Here is a 17572-nt window from a genome sequence, read left to right as displayed (position 1 = left end):
TCCTGTCAATAAGAAACAATCACCCCGGTAAACTGCTCCGGCAGCATGCCTCAGAGGCTCCGCTGCCAGGGCAAGGCTACCAGGAGCAGATGAACGGAAGGACAAAAAAATTTCTTGTCAGGATTATTCCATTTTATTCTTGATGACCACTGAGGCATTCACTGGGGAGCCAGATCTAAGATGGTAAATGTTGTATAGGTTTCCAACACCTGAAGCCTCTGTGATGAGTCAGCCATGCAGAGGATTACAGCCATAAAGAGAGTATTCGCTGAACTTGAAAGACTTGAAACGCTTGAAAGAGCAGACCTAAACATTTCCCCTAAAAGCTCAGCTGAAACAAGTGTAACTGGTTTTGTCGTGTCATGTATTGAAACTAATGAGTTCTCTTTACAAAGAGGGCAAAATACAGTCTTCTTTGAAAGAAATGTGAAATCATTGTTAACCAAGCTTCAAAACTCAGAGGCAAAGGGTGCCTTTGCCTAACTCCTCTTTGGGGCTGAGAGGAAAAACAGAAAAGCTAGTGTAATACTGAGAACGTGGCTTCTGGTATCTCTACTGGAATTCCTTTTCTACTAAGAGAAAGCAGAGAGGCCTAGAAAACTAAGAGACTGGAAATCGGATTGGCAGCTGGGTGGCAGTAAAGGGGGTGGAGAAGCCTGACATTTGGCAAAAACACACGAGCAGCCTTATACCTACAGATGAGCACCACTCCGAGAAAAAAGGGATGCAGCCCTCGCAGTGATGCCAGGAAGCATAAGCAGGGGTTCCAAAGTCAGAAAACCACCTAACACATGAGGACATTTGTGTGAAAAGTCTTTTTAAATGACTTGAATGAATCTGCAGTGTTACGATAATGATAATGATAATAATAAAACACAAAAAGTGTCCTATAATATCACTTAATGGTCACTGCAGATCATAAATGTTTTATTTATAAAACGTTCAGAGACGATTAGAAATTTGGGGGCTTTCTTCAATAGTTCAAAGTTCTCCCTGAGTCTTCAGGATCTCTCAGGCTGATTTGCATAAAGCATTTAATCTTAACATGTCTTGTCGAATAGAGTTACTTAAGAGGAGCAATCAGATCCAGGGCAAACTTTGGGACACGGTCCTGATATTAGAAATCTAAAATTACCTACTTTGAACACCACAAGAACAACCTCAACTGGATTGCTTTACCGGATATAAAAATCTTGGCATACAACAGGTAAATGAGCGAGCCCCATTACAATAGTTCTCAGTAACACTGAGGAATAGACTTTCTCAAGAGTTTGTAAACCAGAGTCTTTCTTTTTTTCTTTTTTCTTTTCTTTTCTTTTTTGGCCGTGCCACATGGCTTGTGGGATCTTAGTTCCCTGACCAGGGATCGAACCCAGGCCCTCAGCAGTGAAACAGAGACCTAACCACTGGACCACCAGGGAACCCCCCAGAGTCTTTCTGACATTAAAATTTTTTCTGACTATGAGGAAATTATTAAGATCCACCATAATTAAGTTGGAAGCCATGAGCTGAGACTAAAGACTGAATAATTTCATTAAGTTTATCCAAATTCAATATTTTGGGCCAAATTATATTAATATTTTAGAAATTATTTCAGAAGAAATACTTTTCTAAAAGTATTTCGTATGTGTGCCATGTTTGTTTTCATCCAAAAAACCCTAAAGAATCTCAAATTTCTACAGAGTATCAAAAGAACACAGATATCCTGGTAAAATTCTGAATCATCTATCTTTTGAAGATCCATAGATGAATACTTCATAGTAATGAATTGTTTCAGTTGCCTTCCAGATGCCTTTTCCCAACACCAGTAAAAACCCCTGTGGTCACTTTCTGCTAGTATGTCTGTTGTTCATATAACAAAAGTTAGAAAGAAGGAAAAAGAAATCAGAGCATTAAAAATTCATTGTTCAAACCCTAAAAAACTGAAAATTGATGATACTTGGCCATGTCTAATTCTCCCATCATAAGAACCCCTTCCTAATCACAGTGGGGTGCAAAGCTGGCTTACATCAAAATCAAAACTTTCCCAGTAGGAGAAATCATTCTTATCTTTCAGATAGGAAAGATGTCAGAAATATTTAGTGTACTGGTGTCTAATTCAATGCCAGCCACTGGATGGAAATAACATGATAGAGTTTGTTCTTCTTTAGTATTAGCTTCGAAAATCAATGGGATTAACAACCAGCACAGCGTGGGCACTGACTGGCCAGTGTGGTCAGTGGATCAGTGACCTGGTGACCCTCTGTTGTGTTGGGTGACCACTCTCTAGTTCCTGGAATCTGGGAAGGTTTGGACATCCTGGGAAGAGGCCAGAGGAGCAGGGTAAGGTACTTGATGGATTCAAGACAGCAGCTATTTACCAACTACATGGAAGTATTTCAGTACAGTCGACCCTTGGCATTCTACGGGGGTCGGTTCCAGGACCCCCCAGGATACCAAAATCCAAAGATGGTCAAGTCCCTTATATTAAATGGTGTAGTGTTTACATATAACCTAGGCACATCCTCCTATATACTTTAAATCATCCCTAGATTACTTATAATGCCTAATATCAATACAATGTAAATGCTATGTAAATAGTTACAAATACAATTTAAGTGCTATATAAATAGTTGCCTGCACACAGAAAGTTCAAGTTTTGCTTTTTGGAACTTTCTGCCTTTTTTTTTTTTTTTTTTAATCCCCAGTTGATTTGAATCTGAAGTTGTGGAATTCACGGATAGGGAGGGCTAACTGTATTTAACAAGTATGGCTATATCATTTCTGCTTCCAAGTACATAAAACACAAAACACCAAAAGACTACCTCCATCATCGGGTGGTAGAAAGATATACGCATCGCTAGCCAACTCACTCATCACACAACCACTCTTTCGCCTTGGGTGCCTCACAAAAGCTTCTCAGAGTTAAAACTTCATACTGTCATGTTTTCGGTGAGGACTGTGTTGCTCTTTGTTAATAGACATTCCTATCCACAAGTACAAACTCCGTGATGTTAGAGGGCATGGATCCCACCAATGGCGCAAGCACCGTGATGAAAGACCAGGCCCTCCCACCTGTCACTTACCGACACAGTTATGGGTGCTATTTTCGTTGACAATAAAACCTGAGGGACAGTAACACATCCCTCCAGCTGGTGACTTGTGGCATTGGTACTCACAGCCTAAGAACGGACACAAATCCACATCTAAACAGAGAAAAACACTTGGTGAAATGAACGGTGACCTCTGGACAAGGCTGATTTACAAGAAGTAAGAACTTCTTCTTTCAAAAGTAAAAGCTCAGTAAGCATGCAGCAGCCACAGGAAATCTGTCACCATTCAAGCCTTCCTGCAATACAATGCAAGAGAAAGCTCGGGAGGAGATATGGAGATATAGGTGTATGTATAGCTGATTCACTTTGTTATAAAGTAGAAACTAACATACCATTGTAAAGCAATTATACTCCAATAAAGATGTAAAAAAATTAATAATAATAATTTTTAAAAGCTCAGCACATATTTTTAACAAGTTGTAACTAAGTGTAAGCAAATCCATCAGAAGTGCTGTTTATGGAAAAATCTGGTCATAAGTCTATCTTTGTGTCAACATCATAGAAGGAAATTCCCAAGAATTCCCAAGTCACTGGACACTAAACACTAAACTCTTAACTTTTAACACTAAAAAGTTAATTAATCATGGCTAGCTTCAAGTGGTGGAATTTCAGGTGACTATATTTTTCTGTTAATTTTAGTTTTCTAACTTTTGTACTATGACTATTTAAAAGGGTCCCCAAATGAAATGCCAAAAAGAAGCCATAGAAGTCTCTTTTTTCCAGGGAAAAAAATCCCCAAAACTTTAGGGTTATAGTTAATGGCCACTGCTAGGCAACTACTAGATAATTTAGAGAGAGTGCTATTGATAAAATCAAGGTCATGAATTATATTTTCTTACAGGAAAGTCAGTTGTCCACAGAATTGATGGTTGATGGTGGGGGAATATTCTACAGCCACAGGAGGAAAAAAGAAACACTGACTCAAAAGTACATATCCCTGAAACCAGAAGCTTCTTGGAGTATATCCAGACAACACTTTTTCCATAGGTATAAGCCAGAGAATAAAATCTCCAGAACACTTTAGAGTCATCACAATTACCATTAAATCCATTCTTCCTGGGAAGGGGGAGAGGGGAGTCACAAATATTTTTAAGCTCCTCCCATCAAGAGATGGAGTCTATTTCTTCAATCCATCGAATCTGGGCTTGCTGTGACTTGTTTTGGCCAATAGAACACTAGGCAAACATGACATAAGCAGAGGCTTAAAAGAGTTTGTAGGGCTTCCCTGGGGCGCAGTGGTTGAGAGTCTGCCTGCCAATGCAGGGGACATGGGTTCGTGCCCCGGTCCGGGAAGATCCCACGTGCCGCGGAACGGCTGCGCCCGTGAGCCATGGCCGCTGAGCCTGCGCGTCCGGAGCCTGTGCTCCGCAACAGGAGAGGCCACAGCAGTGAGAGGCCCACGTATAGCAAAAAAAAAAAAAAAAAAAAAAAAAAAAAGAGCTTGTACACTGGGGTTTGCCCTTTCCACCACCATGCAAACAAGCCTGGACTAGCCATGCTTTTACTGCAGCATCCTGAGATGTGAGTGAGCTAGCCAACCCACAGAACTGTGAGAAATAATAAATGTTCGCTGGTTAAAGCCACTAAGTCGTGGGACTGTTCGTTCTGCAAACACCAACTGACAGTCTCTGTATTTGGCAATCTGTTATAGAGAAACAGACACACCTTTACCTGAAAGATGCCCAGATAAATTTCCATACTCACCACAGTGTTGTCCTACAGTGATATTGCTTTCATCTTCTCCTTCCGGACAATCTGAAGTCCCATCACAAACTTTAGTAATTGGGATGCATTTTCCAGACTTTGGACAAGCCCATTCATTTGGGTAACATTCATAAGTACGGTTAATTCTGCTTTCTGTGGGGAAAAAAGAGAGTTACTACAGGTCACATTAGAGGCAGAGCCAACTCTTTTTCAATACATGGTTAAGAGAGGATAGAGATCAGGTAGACAAGAAGTCTACAAATGACCTATATTTCACAGTAAACTAGTAGTTTCTAACTCTACGACTGACCTTTTATTGAGATGCTAAGCAGTGGCAAATGGCATTAAGTTCCACTCTTTCTAGGGGAAGCAACTCCCAGCCAGATAAGAGGAGGAAGCAGAAATGGGCCTGAATTATCAACAAACTAGATGAATAATCCATAGGAGAACATTTAGTTAATTAAATCATGAACAATAGAACTATAGGGCTATCAAGGTAATGCCAGGATTCCTATGTTTGTTTTTATGTGTGTGTGTGTGTCATTTTGAGTTGTTCAGTTTTTGTTTCGTTTCTTTAGTGAAATGTCAACAGTGTAAGAAACACCCAAATGTAGGAAAACAACTTCTTGGATCACTGAAACATGAAACAAATGGATGTTCCCAGAACAAGCATCATTCTTAATATAAAAATCTTACAGAAAAAGCTGAACGAACTTTTTGGCCAACCCAATACCTGGGGCTAGACCCACAAAGGTGACGTGCTTTATTCATGGTGTCAGCAACTTCTGAACTCTTGGAGGTACTACTGCTGATGATAACAGCATGGTGAAGGGGGCAAATATCACTGACAATCTCCTTCTCACTTCCCTGGAGAGTGGCCTTTCCCACAACTAACAATCTCCAGCTCTAAGTCATTTTTCAAGGTTATAAGGTCTTGAGACAAATCACATTTTCCCTCCTTCCCCAGCCTACTTATTTTTATATAGATACATCTAATTAAAATAAGAGTCTTAAAGGGAAAACCTTGGATAGGGCTATAGACAGGGGAGAGACTGTCCTACCTATTTGGCCTTAGTATTGGCAGGAAAGGATTATAATTTATGTTATATTTGAGTTTGGGGTCTTTTTAGGAAAAGCTAGTGGAATCACCTCTTTCCTCCCCATCCACTAATTCCCCTTAAGCCCAGCCAATCCAGAAACTTGCATGTCACACAGATAATTTGTAACAAGGAAAGTAGGAAAAACAAGTTCTGGAAAACACTTTAAGAAAACACTTTCCAATCAGAAGCTCTTCCCCTCCTTACCGCATCCGTCTTCATCGGCATTATCTACACAGTCACCTTCTCCATCACAAACCCAATTTTGATTAATGCAGAAGCCGTTGGGGCAAGTGAATTCGTTACCTTTGCAGGTCTGATAAGAACCTGGAAGAAAATGACAGCTGCACTCCAAAGATACAAACCACTCAGGAAAAATCAAAGTGCTCATCTTGCCACCTAAACTGAGCTCCTAGAAACTGAAATTTCTGTGCCCGTTTAGTTCCTTAACTATCTTGACAAAAATGAAAAAGAGGAGGAAGAGAAGGAGAGAGAAGAGGAGAAGGAGGAGAAGAAAACAGCAGCTTTGGGTCCAGGACATGAACTCAGGTGCATCAAGATTAAAAACAAGACAGTTATGTTATATGTTGTCACAGAACAGAGAACACAGACTGACAAAGATGCTATAGACACGCCAATGGCCAACATTCTCTTACTTGACCACAAGCACAGTCATTGCTATCTAGGACCTAATGATTCTGAGTAACTCCTTCCATGATGTCACATTCTTCTCAATATAGTCCCTGAAACAAGCACAGGCGCCAGAAAAGAAATCAGGCATGGCTCACAGAAAATTAGAGTGATACTGAAAATATTTAACAACTTCTAAGGCATGGTTACCCACCAATCAAAATGGGTGTGTAGAAAATCCTTCATTCTGGTAAATAAGTGATCACCAGAAAAAAAAAAAAAAAAAAAAAAAAACCTGTCAATTTATTGGAATTTATAAAACTCTCTCATGGAGATTTCATATTCTAATAAAATGAGTCCGGAGGTGGCAACAATGAGAGCGTTCGTGTGCATTGCAGGCAATATCATGGAAAGAAAAGGAGGGTCAGAGTGAAAATGTGGAGGTAACAAAAGCCACCTGCGGGGCTTCCCTGGTGGCGCAGTGGTTGAGAGTCCGCCTGCCGATGCAGGGGACACGGGTTCGTGCCCCGGTCTGGGAAGATCCCACATGCCGTGGAGCGGCTGGGCCCGTGAGCCATGGCCGCTGAGCCTGCGCGTCCGGAGCCTGTGCTCCGCAACAGGAGAGGCCACAACAGTGAGAGGCCCGCACACCGCAAAAAAAAAAAAAAAAAAAAAAAAAGCCACCTGCAACCATACTGAAACTTTCCCGACTCGTGATTTTAATGTGGTAAGAATTTCAAAGTAAAGAGGAGAGTTAGGGCCGTTACTATTAGGGACCTTGTCTCCCTTTCTAAGCCCTTCTCTCACTCTGTGAAGGTTATTAGACCCATTCCTGAGATATGAGTAATTTGAGAGTCCAGTGATACAATACACTCTGTATCTTTGTAGCCTAAGGAAAGAATGCAAACTGTCCATCAGCAACCCTTCAACTCTACACAGATCCTTGGAAATTAAAGAAGTCCAAGTTCAGCAACACTGCTGAGGCTCATGCCATGGGCCCTAAATGACAGTCTGGCTCCCTTTGCCATCAGACATAGTGACTCTGTGATTTAAAAAAAGTAGCACATTGGTAGGGAGAAAAAAGAAAAAACACAAAAACACTCCTAACAGCATGACCCAACGTAAGGAAATCACCGTACTGCAAGAACGTTCATCACTGCCATCTTCACAGTCAAGGTCATGGTCGCAGACGTAGGTTTTATAAATGCACTCCCCACTGTCACACTGAAACTCACTGCGCAAGCATCGGTGAGCTGGGACACAAGGTTAAGAAGGGAAAGAAAAGAGAGAATTTCAATTCCACTGTAGCCACTTAATTTCATAGGAAGATTCTGTCTCAAGTTTAAAGAGAGATTCTTACTATGCAGTAGTGTTCTGGTAAATGTTTAATAACCAGTTCTCCAGGAACATAAAAGTCCTCACCTGTAGTATCTGCCAATTTCCATGGTGTAAATACTCCACCGTGGCTGACTTCAAGCTACCAACATGAATTCACTGAACACAAACTTGGAAATGTGCATAACTGGCCAGTATAAACCAGCTTCACCATATTACTTACTGCAGTTGAGTTCATCAGAGGCGTCTCTGCAATCCGTTTCCCCATCACACTTCTGACTGGTGTTATAGCAGGCTCCATTGGCACAAGTTTTCTGCTCACATATTGGGTATCCTGAAAGAACAGAAAGAGAACGCAAACCTTAAATGAACACGTTGCTTTAGCAATCACTTCTTGAGTGACTACTATATTCTAGACACTAACTGCTAAGCATACATTGGTAAACAAAAGATACATTCTCTGGATAACCTAAGAATGACACAAACAGCAAATTACAAACTGGATTACATGCTAAATGTGGGAAGTACAGAGTGCCGAAAGAGTGCATAGTAGGAGTAGGAATGGGAGCCCAGGGAAGTCTCCTCTGAAGTGACTTGCGAGCTTCGAGCTGAAGAATGAGAAGAAATTCAACTTATTTCAAAATGGAACCTTCGTTTACATAATACAAATAACATCCCAGGAAAGTAATGTACCACCACATATGCTTTGGGAAACGAAGGGCCAGTTCTTTGGCTAGAGGGTCATAGAAAGAAAACAGGCCTAGAAGCCAGGAAACCTGGGACCTGGGGTACCACTCAGTATCTATTTACTCTTACTCAAGTTGTTCATCCTCTTTGTGTCACCACTTCCCCATCCACACATTTGGATAAGTTCCTTCACAGGGTACAGGGACCTCAAAGGACAATGTCTAGTAAAGCTTTTTGAAAAGCCTGAATAACTGCTACCACATTATGCACATATGGTCACTTCACTGCTATTAACCAGATGCTTAACTCTGGTTTTTGAGATCTCACTGGAAAAATCAGCATGCCCCTTGAAGAAAAAAGGTACTGTCAGTCTCTCCCCTGTGCTTCCCCACACTTGGAACATGTATCTCTCATGATCCCTAAGTGTAGGCTTCATCCTATTGGTTGATTATGTTTCCCCCATGACATCATGAAACCCTCTGAGATCAAGGATCCTGTCTTACTCATTTTTAAATCCCCATCACTCAGTACAGGGACTGGGTCATTACTCACTGTGCTCCAGAACTGCTGGGTATTGCTAGAGTTATCACTTAAAAAAGCTTTTAAAAATAGTTTGAATGTCTGCCTTTTATGATCTTTTAATAGCCTCCCTCTCACAAGTATGATATCTTTCTTGGTCCATTCTTTCTTTCATTAAAGATTGTTTTCACAATGATTCTCAGATTCTCTTCTGATTTCTTTTTAAGTAAGAAAAGGGTATGTCTCCAACACCAGAGAGCACAGTCCCATTTTGTGAAGTCCCCCAATAAAGGAATAAGCACAAATATTCTCATCTCCAGAAGTTCAAAACTAGTCTGTTAAGTGTCTTTAAATACTTTAACTGCCAAAGTTACATGTAGTCAATCATATACTAAAATGGAAGGCATTTAATAACTGATTAAAATTTCTAATTTTTCTGAATTTTATTTTATTTATTTATATTTTTTAAACCCCACACTTGTTTATGCATTTATTTTTGTCTGTGTTGGGTCTTTGTTTCTGTGTGAGGGCTTTCTCTAGTTGTGGCAAGCGGGGGCCACTCTTCATCGCGGTGCGCAGGTCTCTCACTATCACGGCCTCTCTTGTTGCGGAGCACAGGCTCCAGACGCACAGGCTCAGTAGTTGTGGCTCATGGGCCTTGTTGCTCCGTGGCATATGGGATCTTCCCAGACCAGGGCTCGAACCCGTGTCCCCTGCATTAGCAGGCAGATTCTCAACCACTGCGCCACCAGGGAAGCCCCTATTTTATTTTTTAATAGCCCAAGAACCAGCTAGTGTTTAGGGTTATTGATGTCTTTTCATCACTGAGATGGTGCACATTGCAGATGCACCTTCAAAGGGTCACACAGCTCAGTTAAGTAATTCTGCCTTCAAGAGATACCTAGAAGCCAGCTGAGTCCAGCAAGCGATTCCTTTCCCCCATGTGCCGGATAGCGTTTAGGGTCAGTATGCCATCTAGCCTTTCAAGAGAGCAGCAGGCAGGAAAGAAATCTTAGAAAACCCAACTCTTTGCAATAGAGAAGTTATCCATCAGGAGGAAAATTTATTTGGGCTTGGACTGTGACTCTTTCATTTAAGGTGATTATTGTAGATATGAAGGATCTGAGACAAATATGCTCGGCAGATCTCTTGTTCTCCCTGTCCGTCTTTTTGAGAACCAGTCCCATAAAATGGAAAACCAGTATCCACTAACAAGACTAAAAGTTTGCTGACATGGCTCATTCCCCCAACAAACAAGGCCAGCTTGATGTCATCAGAGAGGGTATTGGAATGGTTAGAGGTCAGCAGTTTGACACTTGGAATGAAGAATGAACAGCTTTCTTGTCTCTGTCCACGCTGATAATGAATCTCTGTCAATCAGCTAAGGACTTGCCTCAACCCCTGTACACCTTCTGGTCTCTTCTGTGTATGATTAAGTGGAGGGGTATGCCCATAGTAAAGACTGCACAGAACCAAGACACAAAATACACAAAAGATTTGGAAAACTGTTTCCAAAAGGTTTTCCCCCTTTGGATACACACACAGAGGGAACAGGTCCAAGTTGTAAACTAAGCAAAGTAAGAAATGAACAGATTCTACTCCCTTTAAAGATTTCTACTGCTAACAGTATTAATTAATGGGTTTCAATCTACCCCAGAAAAGAGGAAGTCACAATACTTTGTGATAGGGGATCTCTAAAGTCTTACTTCTTGGTTTATTTGCCTGGAGAGTCTGAGTCTAACCTTGTAAACTTTTTCCCATGGAGCAAATCCATCATGTAGCTGAAATGTCCTACAGGACTTAAAGTAAAGGGGAAGTGTAGTAAGAGAAGAGACACTGCACAAGAACACCAGAGAAACTCATCCTGCTGAGTTTTGTTTTAATGGAAAGATGGACAAACGCCTATTAACTAAGGCCCAGACCTCTAAAGTTTGTCTGATACAAAAATGCAAGAACGTCCTCATTGAACATTGTGGTACATGACTCTTTTTGAATTATGGTTTTCTCAGGGTATATGCTCAGTAGCGGGATTGCTGGGTCGTATGGTAGTTCTATTTTTAGTTTTTTAAGGAAGCTCCATACTGTTTTGCAGCTCTATTTACAATAGCCAGGACATGGAAGCAACCTAAGTGTCCATCGACAGATGAATGGATAAAGAAGATGTGGCACATATATACAATGGAATATTACTCAGCCATAAAAAGGAACGAAATTGGGTCATTTGTAGAGACATGAATGCATCTAGAGACTGTCATACAGAGTGAAGTAAGTCAGAAAGAGAAAAACAAATACCATATGCTAACATGTATATATGGAGTCTAAGAAAAAAAAAAGTTCATGAAGAACCTAGGGGCAAGATGGGAATAAAGACACAGACCTACTAGAGAATGGACTTGAGGACATGGGGAGGGGGAAGGGTAAGCTGGGACGAAGTGAGAGAGTGGCATGGACATATATACACTACCAAATGTAAAGTAGATAGCTAGTGGGAAGCAGCCGCATAGCAGAGGGAGATCAGCTCGGTGCTTTGTGACCACCTAGAGGAGTAGGAGAGGGAGGGTGGGAGGGAGGGAGACACAAGAGGGAAGAGATATGGGAACATATGTATACATATAACTGATTCACTTTGTTATAAAGCAGAAACTAACACACCATTGTAAAGCAATTATACTCCAATAAAGATGTTAAAAAAATTTTAAAGAAGAATGTCCTCATTCACACCACCTTTTCCCTCTCCCTTCCTTTCTCCAACTTCCAAACGATACATGTCCATGTTTGCTCCTCGAAATTGGGAGCTGTCTCCAAATATACATGTCAGATTGGTGCTTGAAGACTTTTTTAATGTTTTCTCTGCTAATGATTTGGCTTGAAGCAAGAAATTTCCATGCTATAGTTCTGTTTACATAATCAAGGAGGAAGATGTGGTTTGAGAAACTCGTAGGCCTCCCAGAATGGAAATCATTCACAGCAGGGTAAGACACACCTATTAGGCACTACTCTTTATTATCTTGACGGGAAGGCTATAAATACATTCTGTTCTCAGATTTTGACAAAATAGCCAAAAAGAAGACAAATTGATTCTAAAGAAAGAGAGGGCCTCTTAAAGGTATATTATGACACTTAAGCCAAGATTAAAAGGAAAACAAGAAGTTACTGATATAAGTCGTGCCCAGACACCTGGGACTTTTCAAGGTCTTGAAGTCATCCTTTATAAGTTACTTTATGTTAGCCTGGTTCCAAGGCAGGATAATCCAGTCAGAGTAATGATTTGCCAGAAGAAGTTTACTAGTTTGGCCACCAGCACTTAGCTGCAAGTACCATCCGCGAAGTTAAATAAGCAAAAACAATAATAATCATCAATAACACGTATTGAAAACTATGTGCCAGAAGCCTGTTCAAGTACTCAATGTGTATGAACTCATTTTGTTCTTATAACAACCCAATGAGGTAGTTACGCTATTGTTTCCATTTTAGAGATCTTACATACATGCCTCTCTGAGGTACAGAGAGGTTAGACAATTTGAAAAAGGTCATACGACTGGTCAGCTGGAGAACCTGAACTCAAATTCAGCAACCTGGCCCCACTACGCTTGTTCCTAACCACTATAATAGGTATTGCTACCACTTACAGGCTTCAGAGTAATAGGAAGAGAAAATTACAGGAGGAAGAATGAAATTGAATGAAAGGAAATAATCTTTAAAAGATAGCATGAAAAGAAAGAGAAGAAGCAACGCAAGGGAAAGTTTTTCTTTCTTCCTTTCAGTTTCTCATTCCACTTTGGGAAGTCTGGAGAAGTCAGGCCAAATCTAAATTTCATCAAATTATGGCATATTCTACTAAGGACTTCAATCTGGTATAATCTAAGAAATCCAGGAAACCCTATGCTAGGAAACAGAGCTTTCCAAGAGTACCAGGACAAACAAGAGAGTCCATACCAAAAAAAAAACAGACCACAAAGCAGCAGGAGACCAACTTATTCCTCTCTGACCCCCCACCTCCTGTGTCAGTCAACTTCAAGTCCCTGAAGTGACTGTCATCACGGACTAGCATCTAGGGAGTGCAGTAATATGCAAGAGGACAACAGAGAAGCATTTCCTGCCTCTTTCCAAAAAAAAAAAAAAAAAAAATATATATATATATATATATATGTGGTTTTTTTTGCGGTACGTGGGCCTCTCGCTGTTGTGGCCTCTCCCGTTGCGGAGCACAGGCTCCGGACACGCAGGCTCAGCGGCCATGGCTCATGGGCCCAGCCGCTCCGCAGCATGTGGGATCTTCCAGGACCGGGGCACAAACCCGTGTCCCCTGCATCGGCAGGTGGACTCTCAACCACTGTGCCACCAGGGAAGCCCTCCAAAAATAATTTGAGGAGCCTTTCAATGAAAAGCATATACATAATATTTATAAAGTGTGAATAACAATTCAGTACCTTGGAAAGAGAAAGTAAATATGGTCTTCCCACGGGCTACTAGAATTGGACTAACATCAAGTTTAGTCTGAGCAGCTTTCAGGAGCCTGAAGCCAAAAAGGGAAAGACATTCACTTATATAGTTTCCCTTACCGCCCTCGCTTTGAACTACTGGGTCTGAAGTCCTAAATCCCTATCTGGTCTCTATCCATGGTGACCTGATCTCAGACCTAAGTTTAAAAAGCACCCAAAAGGCCTGTTCTGAAGAGTTTGGATCTGCAGTACCTCTTTCTTCACATACACAGAACTATCACCAAAATCTGCAAAGGAGGTTAAGACTGACATAGTTCTAATTTTTTGAAAAATAATAAAAATCTCACATGAGCCCTAGCAATGGAGTCACTGAGCCACAGGATGGAACACTGTGCCTCAAATGCTCCAGGGAATAATGCAACATATATTTATTGAAATCCACCTTCCTAGACACCGTGCTAAGAACTGGATAAAGGGATTATAAATGAAATTATAGGTGAAGTAACACAGCTTTTTAAAACTATTTCATTCAACAGATAGTAACGGGACTGCTAAGTACTAGAGAAAGTGATGAACTTCATAAAATCCCTGCTCTCATGGAACTTACATTCTATTTAGGAGGGTGGAAGAACAGACAGTGAAATAAATGAGAAAGAGTAACAGTGAGGAGTAGCTCTCTGATAAGGTGATGTTTGAACAAGAACTATTAGGGTTATCAACATGGAGGTCACTGGTGACACTGACAAGAATGTTTTTGGGAGATCTGGAGATGGACTGTTTTCAATGAGTTCAAGAAAGAAAGAAGGAGAGGAAATGGAGATAGACAACGATTAAAGACAATTCTATGTAACTTTGCTGTGAAAGGGAGCAGAGAAGTAGGGTAACAGCTGAGAGGGATCTTAGGGTCTTTTAAAAGATGGGAGATATTTATAATGTGCTTGTAAGATGAAGACTAAATAAGAGATTTTTCTCTTTCCTCAAGGTTTCAGGGCTCTGAATCCTATCTCAAACTGCTAAAAAAAAAAAAAAAAAGGTCCGTCTGTGACGTTATATGTAAGATGCGGTCAGTCTGCTTCTTCCTTCTCACCTCGAGTAGAGAGAATAGTAAGAGCGAGGCACAGTGGGGCTGAGTTTGATGAACATGTCCGTCACCAGGCATCACTGTCCAAAGAATGACTTATCCCTCCTCTTCACTCCCTCCCAGTTATGCCCCCAGTTGGAGTTTCAACAGTTAGAAATATAAAGTTAGATATACAAAATTCTAAAGAACAGAAAGTCAGTAGAAATAAAACTTCAGAGACGAAGCCGCCCCCGTGGCAGGCAGACCAAATACTGCTGATTACCGGCAAGAAAGCCTTCATTGTAACAAGGATTTGACCCTTTCTTTGGCATTCCTAAGTAACAAAAGAGAAGTGCTGCAAACCAATGATAATTAGCAATAGTTTTACTCACACCAAAAGCATGCTAATATGGTACTTGATAAAGATGAAATAATCTGTTTACTTAGCTAAGAAAAAATTATACTATTTTTGAGCAATGGAAAGTCAGTGCAACATTATTAATTGAATGACCCATAATTGCTGCATTGTTCCGATGTTTATCTTAGACTCTGAGTGAGTGGGTTTTCCTTGATGCTAATCCCATTAAAAGCAAAATGGATGGCAGTTTCAACTCTCTGTTCCTTAAAAAATAGTGATAATTGACAAACTGTTTAATAGCAGGTGTCATTTTACAGATGGCCAGACTGAAGAGCAAAATAACTTAGGAAAAATGAACTTTTACCTGTTTCATAGTTGTACACACACACACACACACACACACACACACACACACACATATATTTTCAGAAAGTCCTCAAACAGTAGAATAACCAAAAATATCTTATGCCTTATGCATATAGGAACACAGCAGACAAAAAGACCAAATATGATACGAAACTATTTATTTCAAGGATAATCTTTTTATTGGGACCTTAATACCCTTGCCTTTCTTGCCATCTCACCCATTCTTTTCCCTCCCTTCTCCCTGCTTCCCTGAGTGGACCCTTACACACCATTCATTGTTATATAAAAGGAGTGCTTGGAATGGACACAAGGTGCTCTGTCTTGGAGCTCAAGACCTTGATCTTAGAAGCTTGAAAGAGTAAGAACTATATCCTAGGGGTCTGATCTGACAGGCGGGACTATGAACTACAGAGTCAAGCTTCCTGATCCTTTCAAATATTTGGGGAAAAGAAATAAGTCCTTCTTGGCAGTTTTCCAACATCCTCCACTATATTTAAGTGGTTTCTAGTGCCTAGAAGACCCATTCCTATAGACAATCTTATTTCTGAGAAATAGACAAATTAAAGCTATATTCATAAACTGATTCTAAGTTTGTCCAAAAGTAATTTTCCTATTCATCATGACTCCAAAAACAATAGAACAAAGTGTCATATCTCACAAAAAGGTTTTCTGTCTAAGCCTCACTTAATCCTCCATTATGTGGGAACATTGTAATTTAAAACAACTAAACAGTTGCTATATATCTGAAGTGACATTTAAAATAGCTAAGTACCTCTAGGACTAAATGGATCTTAGCGTGATTATCAATGGCTGCTAATATCACAAAGGGGCAGTTAGACATTAGGTGCCTCCTGATGGAAATACATACCTTTATATACAAAGTGTTGTTGCCCTTATACACACACACACACACACACACACACACACACACACACACACACACAACCTTGCATGTGTTCAAGCCTCTAGACTAGTGCTATTTTCAACTGGAGCAGGGGAGGGGAATTCTACTCCCAGAGGACATTTGACACTGTCTAGAGACATTTTTGGCCATCACAATTGGGAGGTGCTGCTGGCTTCTAGTGGATAGAGGCCAAGGATACTGATAGCTATTCTACAATGCACAGGACAGCTCCCCACAATAAAGAATGATTTGGACCCAAATGTCATTATTTCCGAGATGGAAAAACCTTACTCTAGATCTCGCTACCAATTTCTAGGAAATACAGGGGACAGAAGAACATGTTAAAGGACATCAGAGGGTGGGTGCAATGAGCAAAACCCAGACTATGGGAAACTCCAGAACAAGCCACTTGCTAACTCCAACATATAGATTTTCTTTGGATTTTTATTTAAATGACACTGTAAAAAAATAATAAGCCAATTGAAGAATTTTTAAAACTGAATGGATATCTGATTACTTTAAAGAACAGTTATTAACTTTTAGGTGTGATCATGATACTGTAATGTTTCAGTCCTTATATTTTAGCAATATAGATACTGAATTATTTAAAGACAAACTTATATGATATCTGAGAACTGCTGCAAAATAATGGAGAGAAGAGATATAGGTAAGACAAAATTAGCTATGAGTTGATGTAATCACTCTGCTTTTGATTATGTTTAAAACCTTCCATAATGAAAAGCTTTAAACAATCATTTTAATAATAAAATAGCTAAGTAACCTATAGGCAAAAATGCTCTGTAAACTTCTTATACAAAAGTAAAGTATTCCAAGAGCATGGGCACAGGGTTTAGACCTAGGTTAATATCCTGGTTCGTCTACCCTTACCTCTTGATCTCTGTAAAGTGGAGATGGTCCTCACACCTACTTTGTAGTACTGATTAATGCGTATATGTGGAATCTAGAAAAATGGTACAGATGAAACGATTTGCAAAGCAGAAATAGAGACACAGATGTAGAGAACAAACGTATGGACACCAAGCGGGGAGAGGGAAGGTGGGATGAATTGGGAGATTGCAATTGCTATATATACACTACTATGTATAAAACAGATAACTAGTGAGAACTTACTGTATAGCACAAGGAATTCTACTCGGTGCTCTGTGGTGACCTAGGTGGGAAGGAAATCCAGGAGGGAGGGGATATATGTATACGTATGGCTGATTCACTTTGCTGTACAGCAGAAACTAACACACCATTGTAAAGCAACTATACTCCAATTAAAAAAAAAAATTGAATATGATAGTGATTGATGCCCTGGGAGTGACACTCCCCTTTTCCATTTCCCACAAGAGCTCCAAACAAAGACGGAAAATAA

The 17572-nt window shown here is 40.3% G+C and overlaps 1 protein-coding gene across 1 annotated transcript in view; it reads right to left on the bottom strand.

The window, feature by feature from the left end:
• LRP2 (LDL receptor related protein 2) overlaps window positions 1–17572 on the bottom strand; it is a 196332-nt gene that overhangs the window by 133624 nt on the left and 45136 nt on the right. The window contains exons 5-9 of the mRNA XM_060016628.1: window positions 8082–8192; window positions 7666–7776; window positions 6101–6220; window positions 4797–4949; window positions 3066–3185 (exon numbers count right to left, since the gene is read on the bottom strand). Coding sequence (XP_059872611.1) covers window positions 3066–3185; window positions 4797–4949; window positions 6101–6220; window positions 7666–7776; window positions 8082–8192 — 615 coding nt within the window. The remainder of the gene's footprint in view (window positions 1–3065; window positions 3186–4796; window positions 4950–6100; window positions 6221–7665; window positions 7777–8081; window positions 8193–17572) is intronic.

This window comes from Delphinus delphis, chromosome 7 (genome assembly GCF_949987515.2).
Source record: "Delphinus delphis chromosome 7, mDelDel1.2, whole genome shotgun sequence".
NCBI classification, from domain to species: domain Eukaryota; kingdom Metazoa; phylum Chordata; class Mammalia; order Artiodactyla; family Delphinidae; genus Delphinus; species Delphinus delphis.
Note: the sequence above shows the minus strand (reverse complement) of the source record. Positions and strands in the feature narration are given on the sequence as shown.